The sequence below is a fragment of the Phoca vitulina genome, unplaced genomic scaffold, assembly GCF_004348235.1.
Source record: "Phoca vitulina isolate PV1807 unplaced genomic scaffold, GSC_HSeal_1.0 scaffold4, whole genome shotgun sequence".
Taxonomy (NCBI): Eukaryota; Metazoa; Chordata; class Mammalia; order Carnivora; family Phocidae; genus Phoca; species Phoca vitulina.
This window is the reverse complement of record NW_022589707.1, coordinates 61,171,319-61,185,517: the sequence shown is the minus strand read 5'-3', so window position 1 is coordinate 61,185,517 and position 14,199 is coordinate 61,171,319. Positions and strand designations below refer to the sequence as shown.

Genomic DNA, 14,199 nt, shown 5'->3' with positions numbered 1-14,199 from the left:
CACCTGTTACATTATACTTACAAGTAGTGTAGCCTTTGAGTTTTCTTAAACCTTCTGATGCTATATGTATGTAATTAAGTCTTCCCATAGTTGAAAGCTACTTTCCCAATAAGGAAGCCAACAACTGTTATCTCAAGTAACTGAGGTTATTTCCTACAAAAGGCATAAGCTCTGAATTCTTCTTATAGTAATCAAGGAAACTATTACATCACTATATATAATTTGGGGGGTTGCCTACTTAGCATATTTGGGATTACTAATATCCACAGATTTTTGTAGGCATCCCTGAATGACAACACAGAAGCTTGTTTATTGTTGTCTTGTCAGAGATGCCATAATATCAAGAAGAGGACATTTACATATCCCACCTTCCTAGACCCAGCTTATGTACATGACCTCATGGTCCTACTCACAGAAGTCTGCAGTTCCCAACCAGTTTGCCCATTTGATTAGATTTTACAATTCTTTGAGGATTTCTATCAGATTCTAAAGATGTTTGACAGTGAAGGAATCCTAAGATATTGAATGCCTTTCCCTGTTGTCTAAACGTAAATTATCCTTTCAAATTCTCAGAATCAATGACTCTTACAAGTGGTACAAATGATATTTGATGGAATTTAGGGTATCTGACATAGTTTTTCTCTGCCTTCCAGCCACTGTCTCCCTGGGCAGTCTAGTGGCATTACTAAAGAGTCAGGGGCAACAGAGTTTGGACCTCTCTGCCCTCTTGAGAACAGAGAGGTAGGTTAACCATAAGCTGAAGAAGTTGGGTATCAGACTGCGCTGGAGAGGCATTACACTAAAACAGATAACCAGTTATGTTTCAGAGGCTACACAGATAGTTTTGAGGTTGCATTTATTGGAAGAGTGGTAAAAAAAAAAGGAATTCTTTAGTATCTTTTGAACATTAAGAAATGAAATGTATAGTTCATACAACAATAATCTCAGACCTACTTAAAAGATTAGGAAACAGCAATCATCTACTTGTTCTGAAATTGTAAGAAATCAGCTTCCTAAAATTTCATAAATACTACTTGGGGTATAAAATATATTAGCTTTTAGGTGATTATAAGGAAAGTAACTAAATTAATAGAGTTCAGGGTGAGAGTTGCCTGCGGGTGGGTTCTTAAGTAAAGTGCTGTCATGAGATGAGATGAAGTTGTGTAACTTGGTCTCAAATTACCGTATCCGAGTCAATACGTCTTTGCTGTGCCATGCTAAAACAAAGTAATGACTGGAAGCTAAGCCATAGGGCCCTAATCAAGCCAGATCATCTGGCAGTTAGTGGAGGAGCAAGGCAGGCAAACAGTCTCCACAGACCTAATTGAAAGGTTTGCAGCCTTCTCACATGGGGCAGTGAGACAGTCCTGGACTAATATCAACATCTGGGAATCCTGAGTCCGAAAACACCAGAGCTCTTGGATTAGAATGGAATTAAGATGTCTGTAAAAGAAAATGTACTGAATGTGTGGGTTGTTGTTTTGTTTTTTACTAATTTTAAATATATAAGTAATATATTAAATGCAAAAAAATACATATAATACAAAAATATTTAACATTACAAATAAGTTTAAAGTACCTGTTGGCCAAGATCTCCAAATCTAATACCTTCTTTGGAGGTAACCACCATCGTCAGTATCTTTCTCCTTAAATCATAGGCATCAATGTATCATTAGAAAATATATTTTATGTTGCTCTTTTTAAAATATTTAAAATGAATGTACATATGGTTCTGCAACTTGCTTTAGTCGTGTAAGAATATCTTGCTAACCTTTCCACATCAGTAAATACATTCATTGGGTGCTTATGTAACAGTCACTCTTCCAAGCATTGTATTTCTATTAATGCATTTGGTCCTCACAGCAGTGCAGTTGTTAGTGCTGTGTTATCATTGTGCCCATTTTGCAGTTGAGGATCCTGAGGGACAGAGAGGTTGGGGAAATTGCCCAATTTAGTGGCGGAGCCACTATCTGGATTTTGTTTGAGGAAGACTTACTCCCGATCACTCTCATGGTAACTATTTTACACCACCTCTCCGATATACATAAACCTACATCTGCACACAGGACGTATCAACCGCAAACCCACGGACCCACCTTCTGTGAAGTTGCAGTGACTGTGAGTGATATGCAGCTACTGTTCAAGTTTTAAAATGCCACCAAGTGTCTCATGATGCTCAGCATTGTAGTTGATAATAGCATAAGTGAGGTAATAGAAGTAGGACTGGTTTTGAGGAGAATAATGCCCGTAAGAATGTAGAGCAGCCCCCGTTGTCCTGCCGCTCCATTCCCCTCCTTCCCTTGCCATCTCTATCTGATCTGTGGGCAGCATTCCATTTGCGTCAAAAATAACGTCAATCTAGTGAAAATACTGAATGACTCACAGCATTACTGTAGGGAAACTGGTTGCTGTGTAATAGGATATATAACATCCTAATTTCATAGAACATTTTTCATAACAGCTGCTAAAATCGTAATCGAATCCATTAAATTTTTTTAAAGGATGCAATTCGAAGCAATATTGAAGCTAGTCTTCAAATGCAGGTACACTAGGGTGGAGTCCCACCCATGCAACACCACTCTATCCTTAACTACTTCATATCTTTTCTGTGTTTGTCTGTCTGTATTTATTAATCTACTGGAGTCTGCTCATCTTTTGTGTGTCTAGCTGCATTTGAGTCAGAGGTAGGCTTCTTTCAGAGACTGGAGGGTCTGAAAAAAAAGAATAGAGAAGGAAAGGAGAGATGAAAAGGAAATTTCCCTCTGATTCTTATGGACAACAGAACACGATAGCCTGGAGAGAAGGGGTAGAAGAAGAGCCCAGGGTCTTGGGTTTATAAAAGCAGTGTTAGGTTATTGATTAAGGTCTCTGTAGAGAGTGAATGACAGTGAGAGAACATGGCCACCTAAGCCCTTACTTCAGTTGCATATAACTTGGCAATGTGGAGCCAGTTGGATTTCTTCTGCCACATTGTCATCCTCAAAACTGACAGCTAATTTTTTGATGTAAGAATTTTACTCCTTGGATAAATATAAAACCAAATAAAATCCCTCAGGTTTTTTTCTTTCTTCGATACTATATACTTCTGGAAATTTGCAAAGTTAGGACCTGACCTGTATTTTTGTTTGGAACATAAAGTAAAACTAAAACAAAGACTCGACGAAGGCAAAAGATTACTTGTGAAGTTTACTTTCAGACTTGAGAGTGACCTTCCAGAAGGATGGTAAGTGCTTTTTTTTTAAAAGATTTTTTTTTATTATTTATTTGAAAGAGAGAGAGAGCAGGGGGAGGAGCAGAGGGAGAGGGACAAGCAGACTCTGTGCTGAGCCTGGCACAGGGCTGGATCCCAGGACCCTGAGATCATGACCTGAGGCGAAATCAAGAGTCTGAAGATTAACCAACTGAGCCACCCAGGCTCCCCCAGATGATAGACTTCTGAGGACTGAGCTCTATCCAGTCTCATCCACAGATTAACTGTGTGATGCAGCTAGTAAACAAGTTAGTAATCTTCTTTGAGCCTTGTTTTTCCTATCTGGAAAAGAAGGCTGGGATAGAATCCCAAAGGTTCTTTTGAGTTGTAATATTCTGATTCTTACACAACATGATAGGAAAAGATAGCTTCTGGTTACCCAACCACAGAAGTCCTATACACATTTTCCTTCTCTGCCCTACACCTCCTCTAACACTCCTAAGGGGGGTGTAGCTTGTGGCATCTTTAGTAGTTGCTTCCTGTGGACAGCTTTCCTTCCAACTTGCTGCTGTTGAGGTGAAAGTTCTCCGCTCCATTCCATTTTTCTGGTTCTTTACTTAAAAAACATTTGTTCTCAGGGTGGAATATATAAATTGCTGATTTGTAATTCATGAATCACTGCTATAAAAGGACCCCGAGAACTTTGTTTTCGGGTCCTCAAAAATTGTTAATTGGTTGCAGCGTGTTTCTGGCCACTTGGATAATGGACTTAAGGCACTGCTTTTCCAGCTAACTTCATCTTTAATAGATGTAATTCTGTATTTGTGCTCCAGCAGTTTGCACCTACTCAGTGCTAGCTGATATTAAAGCAGATATTCTAGATTGCTTTGGGGGTTGTTTGATATGAGTACCAGGCAAATTACTGAGTAGTTAACGGAGCCAGAAGTCCCAGAATAAATTCCCCACACTCTAAACCCTGCTAATAAGTAGCTCTCGTGTTCCCTTACTTTATTTGTTCAGTACCAAGTGATGGAGTAGTTACTGCAATCCTGGATGTTGGGTGCTATATTAGGTCCTCCGGGGCCAGGCTTCTATTGCAAAAGGAGCCATGTTTAAAAGTAGAACGAGCTTCCTCCTTGGGTCTTCTCATCACCAAGTAACCAAGGCTGTTATAAACCAACCAAATAAGAAATCTGAGAAATAATTTTTCTGCAGTTTTCAACATGTCTTCCTTTTTATGCTTTCTTAACACGTATGTGGAAGTTTGATAAGAATATTTCATATGTAGCCAATTGGAGAAATGAATTTCCTAGATTAGTCACATTATATGTGATTTTACAACCAAAAATACTGAACTGTAATGGCAGGAAAATTCTTTTTCTAGTAACTTGTTCAACCTTAGCTAAATTTGGAGGGCACAGACTAGTAGCCTGGGAGTCAAAAAACAAGAAAAATCATGGCAGCTCATCAGCCAGCTGTGCTGACAAGGGCATGTTACTCAAGTTCTCTGAACTTTAGGAGAGGATAAAACATAACTTGGCAGCTGTTGCGTGGGGTTGTGAGGAACACATGAGGTGGTGTGTGTGTGTGTGTGTGTGTGTGTGACCGTGCTTTGTGTTAAAGAAGATACAGTCCAAATACAAGATAGATAAACTGTGAAACGGGCTTGTATGACAGTCTGTCTAATTATATTGCTTTCATCTGTGTGGTGTTCCCACATTTTATATGTAAACAAGAGCTTGTAAGGTTGATTATCTCCCAATTATCACAACTAATGAACTCTTAATCGGCAGCTGCAAGTTTAGATTTTATTGAAAGGAAGAAATTAAAGTGATCAAGGAGATTATTTTTTCTCCATTGACATGTAAACAATAAAGAGAGTACTAATTAGAAAATATTTAGCTGTCCTTTATAAATACCTGAATAGTCTGACTCTTCTGACTATTCACTTTTCTTGCAAATACAGGAAATGAAGAGTCAGAACCTTCTGTAAATATTGTCATTCAGTGGATGTATCTTCTAGGGAAAATATGTTTAATATAATTTGTTAGAACCATATGCCAAATGCAGAGTTCCATAGGTAAGAGAGACACAACCTGAGATGCTTCCTTGTTTTGGTCACAATATTTTTGGAGCACACCTTCATAATCATACTGTGAAAAGGAATTTCCTCCAGTAATGCTACTGTAAGAAATTGTTTTACTCCATTAATATCAGTACATATTAATTTTCTGCAACTCAGTTATATGCTTTATTTTTAACACTTTAAATCTGGAAGCACTTAATTATTGATTCTGTGAACATTATGACGTCATTTAATGACTGCCACTCTAAAAAAATAAAATAGGATTGATGGTCAAACTACATTATTTCTAAGGAGCAGAAGCATTCCAGATAAATTCAACCAGAGAACAACTTTTCCTCAGCCAACGCCTACATAGATCGATGGGTAACCTTTCCTTTTCCCCTTTGGAATGGTGACTTGGAGTTCTGACTTGGACTCAGTGCAGCAAGATTAAAGGTAGTGAGAGGCAGACCACAGAGGACCATGTTGGCTCTTTGGATGTTAGATTTTTTTGTTGCCTTGGTCACCTTTGGTGTTGGTTTCTTCCACTAGGCTTTGTACATTTCTCCTAAATCTTCCTTGATTTCTTTGTTACCTGTGGGGTTATCAGACAGGCCAGCATGGTTGTCACCTATTTTTTGCCTGGAATTATTGATAACCTTGAGATTTTTGTTATCAGTATCTGTGGTCTCTTTGATGATCCTCTCCAAAGGTTTCTCTTGCCGATTATTTTGCTTCATTCTTTTCTTAGACCTGAATGAGGCTGTCCCAGAGACAGAGCGCCTGGATTCAAAAGCACTGAAAACCCGAGCCCAGCTCTCTGTGAAGAACAGACGCCAGAGGCCCTCTAGGACAAGACTCTATGATAGTGTCAGTTCAACAGATGGAGAAGACAGTCTGGAGCGAAAGGTGAGCCCCATTGACTGATTCCTGACTTGCAGTGTAGAGCTGTCTCCTTGTTCCTACAGCTTATTAAAGATGATTTTTCTGCAGCCAGATTCTATGCCCTAGATGGAAACAGCTGGAATAGTTCACTGCTTTGTCTCCTAAATTCTTACTCAACTCGATATATTGTAATTCAGCTTATTTCTGTACTCATTCAATGAACTAACCCAAGAGCATTATCCATATTGTCGTATTTCATGATGGTGCTTTTATATTCAGCTGTTGGTTTTACCTAGTGGGAAATAAGGAATGTACAAGTAATTGTTTCTATATGTCTTAGGTGTCTGTCTTAGCTACAGTGGTAATATGGTGAATTGTTGTAAACTATGCAGTCTCATCTGTAAACCCCCCAAAAAACTGGTTTTCAAGGGGTTTACTAAAAAAAGTTCGGTCTGATTTCAAAGTAAGTATTCCATGGAGCTGATGCTCAGCGGCATAACCTCCTTTATAATCTCTTATACCAACAGCCTTCAAACAGTTTCTATAACCACACACACATTACCAAATCACTTCTGCCCAAGGGTTTGAGAACTTCTCCAGAATCAGATTCTGGTGCTCCATCCCTCACTCCAGTGGCTGGCAGTGTGCCCTTCTCGTCTGACCACATAGCTGAATTTCAAGAGGGACCACTGTGCCTGGAAAAAGAGCCTTCCTCCCTTATTTGGGGAGACACTTCACTCTCCTCTCCTTCAAAATCTGATCATGATATGGAAGAATCTCCATGCCACCATCAAGCCACCACCAAGAAAATATCACAAGAAAAAGGTACTGTTGATTTTTATTGTTGTTTTTGCTTTTGTTTTGTCTAATTTCACTAACTCCTTGATTTGTGCAATATTAAGAATAGCTTTTTCTGTCATAGTCATAAGTCCTTTGTCTTCTCACACCTAATAATTAATATTGCTTTCTTTTTATGTTGTGGGATAAGAGCACATGCCTCTCCCATTTATTTATTTATTTATTTATTTATTTATTTATCTATCTATCTATCTTTTCCTACCAGGTTAGTATTTTTACTTCTTCAGCTGTCCACAAGTTTATTACTATTGAAGGAAATTCTTCAGGAGGCCTACTAGAGATTTTATAGAATAGCAGCCCAGAGTTTCAATAAACACATACTCACATTGAGAAAAGAAAAAAAAAAGTGTATATAATATGTATGTAAAAATATGTATGTATATAATATCTATAAAAATGCATTGCATACGTGCATATACATAGATACACGTGTGTGTGTGTGTGTGTGTCTGTGAAGATGAAAGCAGTGTAAGTTTTAAACCATTAATTGGTTTTTATTTAGAAGAAATTTTCACAATAATGATATATTACAAAAATTCTGACCGGAAATCTATGATAAAGATAATACAGAGAGATTAATCAATTAAATTTTAAAATAAGCTCCTAGAATTAACACCACAATTTAGTAGTCATATCAATACATTTTTGGAATTTTAATTTATAGAAGTAATAAATTCTCATTAAACAAGTTAAATGATACAGAGATGTATAAAGATTAAGTTCATTTTTTCCTACCATGTCTGATGTGTCCCTTTAAAAGTAACCAAGTAAATTTGTTGATATTATCTTTCACATGTGAAATACACATAAGTATATATTAGGTGTATATGCACGCATGCGCACATGCGTGTGTGTGTGTGTGTGTGTAGATGTAAAAACAGAAATACTTTTTGGTATGTTTGTGTTTTGTATACTTTTTTTACAAAAATGAATCATACAAGTAACATGACTTTGCAGTTTTGTTTTATACATAATATTTTATGGACATCCCTCTAAGGCAATATACACAAATTTAAATGATAAGAGAATCTTATCTAGTGAGCATATAATATAACTGAGGCAACTATTCTAATATTGGTGGACATTGAGGCTATATTCTAGTAGGTTTCTTTTTGTGTATTGCTTATTTGCTTACCACTGTGAAAGAAGTTATAACAAGCATGTGTATATTCTTATATACTGACACTTTCATTTCTTTAGAATACATTTTCAAAAGTTGAATTGGTAGTCAGTATATTGTACTCAAGGGAAAAATGTGTAGCTTTAAATTCCTTTATTATTAAAAATAAAGACTGAAAATAAGTAAAATAAATATTCATTATAATAGGAACAGAACAACTAAAAGGCAGGAGGAAAAAGCAGAAAATAGAAAGGAGCAGGTAAGAGATATAAGCTGAATTTAATTTTTACTGAAATGAAAAGCCTATTCTTAATTCCTCTCTCCCCCCAAAAAATGTAGTAAAAGTGTGCAAATTATTCTGGCTAAAAGTGAATAGCCCCTTGGGAGGACACATTAAGAAAAAAATAGAGACACAAACGAGAAAAGGAAGCATGGGAAATAAGAAAGGAGATACAGAGATTAAAAGAATTATTTTTTTTAATTTATTTTTTTATTTTTTAAAGATTTTATTTATTTGACAGAGAGAGAGATAGCGAGAGAAAGAATACAAGCAGGGGGAGTGGGAGAGGGAGAAGCAGGCTCTCCGCCAAGCAGGGAGCCCCATGTGGGGCTCGATCCCAGGACCCTGGGATCATGACCTGAGCCAAAGGCAGATGCTTAACTACTGAGCCACCCAGGCACCCCAGAATTATTTTTTTTTTTAAAGATAGTATGTGAACTCAGTAGATTTAAAAATCTAAAGGAAGTGGCGTTCTCTACAAAATTAGTCTGTTCAAATTGTCTAAGAGGAAAACTTGGATAAACCAATAATCACAGAAATATGAAATGTGTTTTTATAAACGCTTCCATTTAGAAAATCACCAGAGCCAGGTGGTTTTATAAGTGAATTCCGCCTAAGCTATTAAAAAAAAAAAAAAAAAAGATAGGCTCTATTTTATGCTAGTTATTCCAGGTAGGGTGTTTCGCATTTATTTAAGTAGCTAGAGTCCTAAAAACTGGTAAAGACTGTGTGGAAAAAGGAAATCTTATGCATGTAGATTCATTTTAAATATGATGCTAATCAATTGAATCCAGGAGTGCAAGTTAATTAAATTCCATCATCAGGTAGCATTGATTCTGAAAATGTAAGAATAGTTCAACATTAGAAAATCTAACAATATAAATCATCATATCAACAAAGGAAAGGTGAAGTGTTATAATATTAATGGAAGTCGAGAGGCATTTGGTGTAATTCTTCAGACATTTTCAGTAAAAACTTGTTAAAGTAAAAATGGAATTAGAAAAAATTTTCTGAATATGATTGGTTACTTACCAGCAATCAACCACTAAATAGTGAATCTTAAGCCATTTGCACAAAAATTAGGAATAAGACATGAATGCCAACTACCCTCACGATTTTCAAGTCTGTTTTTGAGAATTTTCTAATTGCAGGAAGATAAGAACATCAAATAATAAGTATAAATTTGAAACAGAAAAGACAAAAGTATCTTCATATAAAGATTATATGAATATTCATCTAGAAGATTAAGTGGCCAGATATACAATAAATATATAAAATCAATATCTTCTTGTGTGTAAGGGTGAAGTGTCTGCAACTTACTTTGAAATGCATTTGAAAATTAATGGATTAATGGATGACTAGAGGGATGGCTGTATGATAAAGCAAATGTAGTCAAATGGAAATTGTAGGATATAGGCAGTGGATATACATTTGTTCACTGTAAAAATTTTTTATCTTTTGAAAAAAACCGAGTGGCAGAAAGAAATGTCATTTTTGTCTATACTGATCTAAAGATTTGATACAACAGACATTTTGTGGAGCTTGATAAGCTGATCCTAAGTTTATAAGAATGGAAAAAAGGCCAGGAATACCTGAGACTCAAATATATATATGTCTTATTTTATGACAGCTGGATGGGTGGATCAGTGGAGAAGGAATAGAGTTTTTTACAAGTTATTCTGGGACAACTGGTTATCCCTATTTTAAAAAATTATATTAGACCCCCCCCATACCTTGCAAAATAGTCCATTCAAGGTGAACTTAAGACTTAACTGGAAAATACAAACTATTAAACTTTTTAAAAAGACTCTATAGAATATTTTTGTGACTTCAGGGTAGAGAAGGATTTCTTAAACAAGACACAAAGAAAAAAACCATAAAGAAAAGATTAATAACATCAGATGATATTAAAATTAGGAACTTCTATTTCTCAAACACACAAAGAATCCCACAAAAGTGGAGAAGATATTTACTGCCTGTGTAACTAACATAGAGTTAGCATCCAGATTATGTAAATAACTTGTATAAATCACTTGGAAAAGACGGATAATACAGGAGATAATATATAATGTCCTGAACAGGCACTTCATAGAAAATGAAAACCAAAGGGCCAAAATATTTATGAAAGGTGTTCAACTACATTAGTAATCAGGAAAGTATGAGATAAACCAGATGAGATACCATTTTATACCTACCAGATTGCCATAAATATTAAAGTCTGATGTTACCAAATGCTGGAAACTATGTGAAACAACCAGAGATTGAAGAGTTTTCATTGTGCCAGTGGAAGTGTAAATTGGGGCAAGCTCTTTGGAAACAATTTGGCATTGATCTAGTAAGGTCAAAAGTGTGCATGCCCTATCACCCAACCAGGTGTGTGTATGAAATATGCTCGTTAGACTGGGCTGACCGACGAATAGCCCATTTCACGGCAGCACCCCTGCTACTTGGGCACTTTTGTGTCCCTCCAGGACTCTCCCTCCCTACTTCCCAAGAAACGGACCCCAGTATCGTTAAAATGTTACGACATTGCAGGGGATGATACAATATGGATTAATGGAGTCGAATCTACCTTCATTATCCTCAAAATCCAATTTGAGGAATAACATTCTGTAAAATTCTTGAGTCCCTGGCTATGTGAGATTAATCTGTTCAGAGCTGCACTCAGCAGAGGTCAGGTATGGTTAACCTTATTTCCCTCCTTGTGTTGGTGTGTTTGTTCACATGTGAGGTTCTTAGAACTCATTGGCTCATCAGTAGAGGAACTAGAATGAGGTTCAACAAGACCTCATGTTTACATTCTTGCCTAACACTCCACTCCAGGAAAATTGTGTTCTTCTCCAAACCCAGGTTAAATCTCACCTCCTTTAGTGGACTCTTAGTACACTCGCCCCATTCCCAGGCAGAGTGAATTATTCTCTTCTCTCTGATCCCACAGAAATTTTCACATTGTTATTTCTGCTTCTATCACTTTGTGTATGATAAGTGATCTAGTTGTCAAGGATGAACCAGTTTTCTCATTCATCTTTTTCATCTTTATATTCTTGGTCCCCAGCAAAGAGTATGGCATATAATCGATGCTTCATAAGTTTCTTGGATAAATTACCAGGAGGTCTCTCCAGATAACCAATGCAGGTCATCAAACCAAATCTGGCCCCCATGTGTTTTATAAATAAAGTCTTATTGGAACACAGCCATACTCATTTAGCTATATACTGTCTACTGTCAAGCCACAATAAGCAGAGTTGAGGAGTTGTGACAGAGTATAGCCCACAGACCTCAAATATTTGCTCTCTGGCCCTTTACAGAAAAAGCTTGCTGACCCCTGGTCTAGGCGTTCATTTTCTTCTACTCATGATTGCTGGGTAAACTCTGAAAATGTCTTAGTCCCTGGTTGCCATTTATCTAGATTTTTAAAAAATAATATACCATTATTTTTGGTCTATTAAGTTACTACAAGGTAATAATTAAGTTACAGCTGTACTTGACTACAATTTCAAGGCTAACAAAATGCTGGTATTACTGAACAACTAATTGAAGTTGGGTGTTTTCTAAATTGCATCGGTACCACATTCGCGAATCGTCATTTTGTTGTCGTATTTGAGGGACCTCGGTGGAAAGTGGGGTAGAAAGAGCCCCTTGGTAACTGGATAAATGATAAACTTCTAACACCATTTCAGTTAAAGCAAGCAGAATTGTAAGACTACTTCCAGAGATTTTTAAGACAAGTTATATGACAGTAGAAAGCATGAAAATATTTTTCTCATGCTTATTCTTTGAGTAGCCTGATAATAACGTTTTGGTCTCTGGACTTCCATAGCAATGGACCTTTGTTCAGACAAGGTTAAGAAGAGTAAATTAAGCACTATCATTTTCTACTTGTGATTTCTAGAGATTCTAAGTTTATATGTGGCTGTTAGCATGTGGCCTGACACAGAACATGCCTTCAAAAATATTCGCTGAATTAATGTCCTGGCAAGTAGAACCTGGCTTTGCAAAATCTTTACAGGATTCATTTATTATTGATATATTACATTAGGTCCTTATATGTATAGAAATAGTAAATTTTATCATTGCTCAGAGGAGGTTATATCCAGCTGAGATTGGTAAAGAAGATGACAAAGAATGTACAATTCGAGTGACCATCGAAGGACTTGGGGGGGAAGAAGGACGGCCAAGGAAGGCGGATAAGGATGGAGGTGGCATTAGCAGAGACAGGCACACATGAGATGGGTTGAAAGCCTGCCTGAAGTGAAGCAGTTGGTTTATGCAGGTTAAATGGTTGCAATAAAATTGAACAGCTATTTGAAATTAGATCTAGAATTTAAGTGCCTTCAATACCTCCCTGTATCACTAGGCAACCACAGATGTTTGAACAGAGGAATAAAAAGGAAAAAAAAAGAACATGAGGTGTGGGAAGGATGAGTCAGGAGATGCAGGGAGAGATGTCCTCGAAGGAGGAGCAGTAGACAATGAGGGAAAGAGTGACACAAGAGCCCATGAAACACAAGCTGCCTAGTTACAGGGGAAGAAAGTGAGGAGCTCAAAACTGACGACAGGGTCTCTAGCCTCAGGAAATATGGCCCTTTCATTAGGAGAAACAGAAGTCAGAAATATGGGGTGAAGACAATTAACTCATTTTTTAAGGGCATTTTTTAAAAAGATTTCATTTGTTTATTTGACAAAGAGAGCACAAGCAGGGGGAGCGGCAGAGGGAGAGGGAGAAGCAGACTCCCTGCTGAGCCCGACATGGGGCTTGATCCCAGGACCCTGGGATCATGACCCAAGCCAAAGGCAGACGCTTAACTGACTGAGCCACCCAGGCGCCCCTTAACGCATGTTTTTAATGAAGAAGGTGGTGAGCTCAGGAGACCGGGTGGGCTAGGGGGCAGATTTGGGAGTCCCCAGAGGAAAGGAAGAGGTCAAGAGTCTGGGGCCCATGAGAGGAAGGAGAGTGCAGTACAAGAAAAGACCGTCACACGTACCCTTCAAAACTCAAGGCCAGGGGCACCTGGGTGGCTCAGTCGTTAAGCGTCTGCCTTAGGCTCGGGTCATGATCCCGGGGTCCTGGGATCGATTCCCGCATCGGGCTCCCTGCTCAGCCGGGAGCCTGCTTCTCCCTCTCCCACTCCCCCTGCTTGTGATCCCTCTCTCGCTGTGTCTCTCTCTGTCAAATAAATAAAATTTAAAAAAAAACTGAAGACCAGGTTGCCAAAGCTTGAAGCTGCCACACCCGACCTGGGGGCTCAGACTTCTGATTGCTCTTGAAGGTAGTGTTGGAGAGATTTCAAAAGCCTAATGGAAATTTTACATAAAGCTAAATAAATAAACAAAAACAAGTCACTTTTTTTTTTCTTTTCCTGAAATCATACCAATCCAGTGTTGGTTTTTGTGCAGACTGGAAGTTCTAATGTGCATTAAGGATGGATTTGATTGATTTAAAATAGGGAAGTGCATTATTACTTAATCTTGCCTCTTCAGCCTTTTGAAAGCATTCATTTAAGTGTTCCTTGGAACACACTTTGGCAAATGTATGAGATAATGATGTGAGGTTGCCTAGCAGCAGGCTCTGTAATGGGCAGAATCAGGCTTTTAGTCCCAAGATGTCCAAATAACTGCAACACTAAGAGGTTACAGAGTGTTTCCATGTACATTGTCTCATCTGGTCCTCTCACCACTAGTTAAAACATTGCCCTGCTACCTCTAATTCAGAAAATAATTAGGCAGTCTCCTTTTAAACTTTGCACAGTCCTAGCCATTAAGAGTTGCTTTAGGATTGATCTGGAGGAATCCGGCACTTT

The 14,199-nt window shown here is 37.7% G+C and overlaps 1 protein-coding gene across 12 annotated transcripts in view; it reads left to right on the top strand.

Annotated features, from left to right (window-relative positions):
• PPP1R9A (protein phosphatase 1 regulatory subunit 9A) overlaps window positions 1–14,199 on the top strand; it is a 297,335-nt gene that overhangs the window by 258,218 nt on the left and 24,918 nt on the right. For 7 of the 12 annotated variants that reach the window (XM_032402107.1, XM_032402108.1, XM_032402118.1 and 4 more), the window contains 2 exons: window positions 6,007–6,164; window positions 6,668–6,965. In XM_032402107.1, the coding sequence (XP_032257998.1) occupies window positions 6,007–6,164; window positions 6,668–6,965 (456 nt within the window). The remainder of the gene's footprint in view (window positions 1–6,006; window positions 6,165–6,667; window positions 6,966–14,199) is intronic. The other 5 variants (XM_032402114.1, XM_032402116.1, XM_032402115.1 and 2 more) reach the window with 2 other exon arrangements.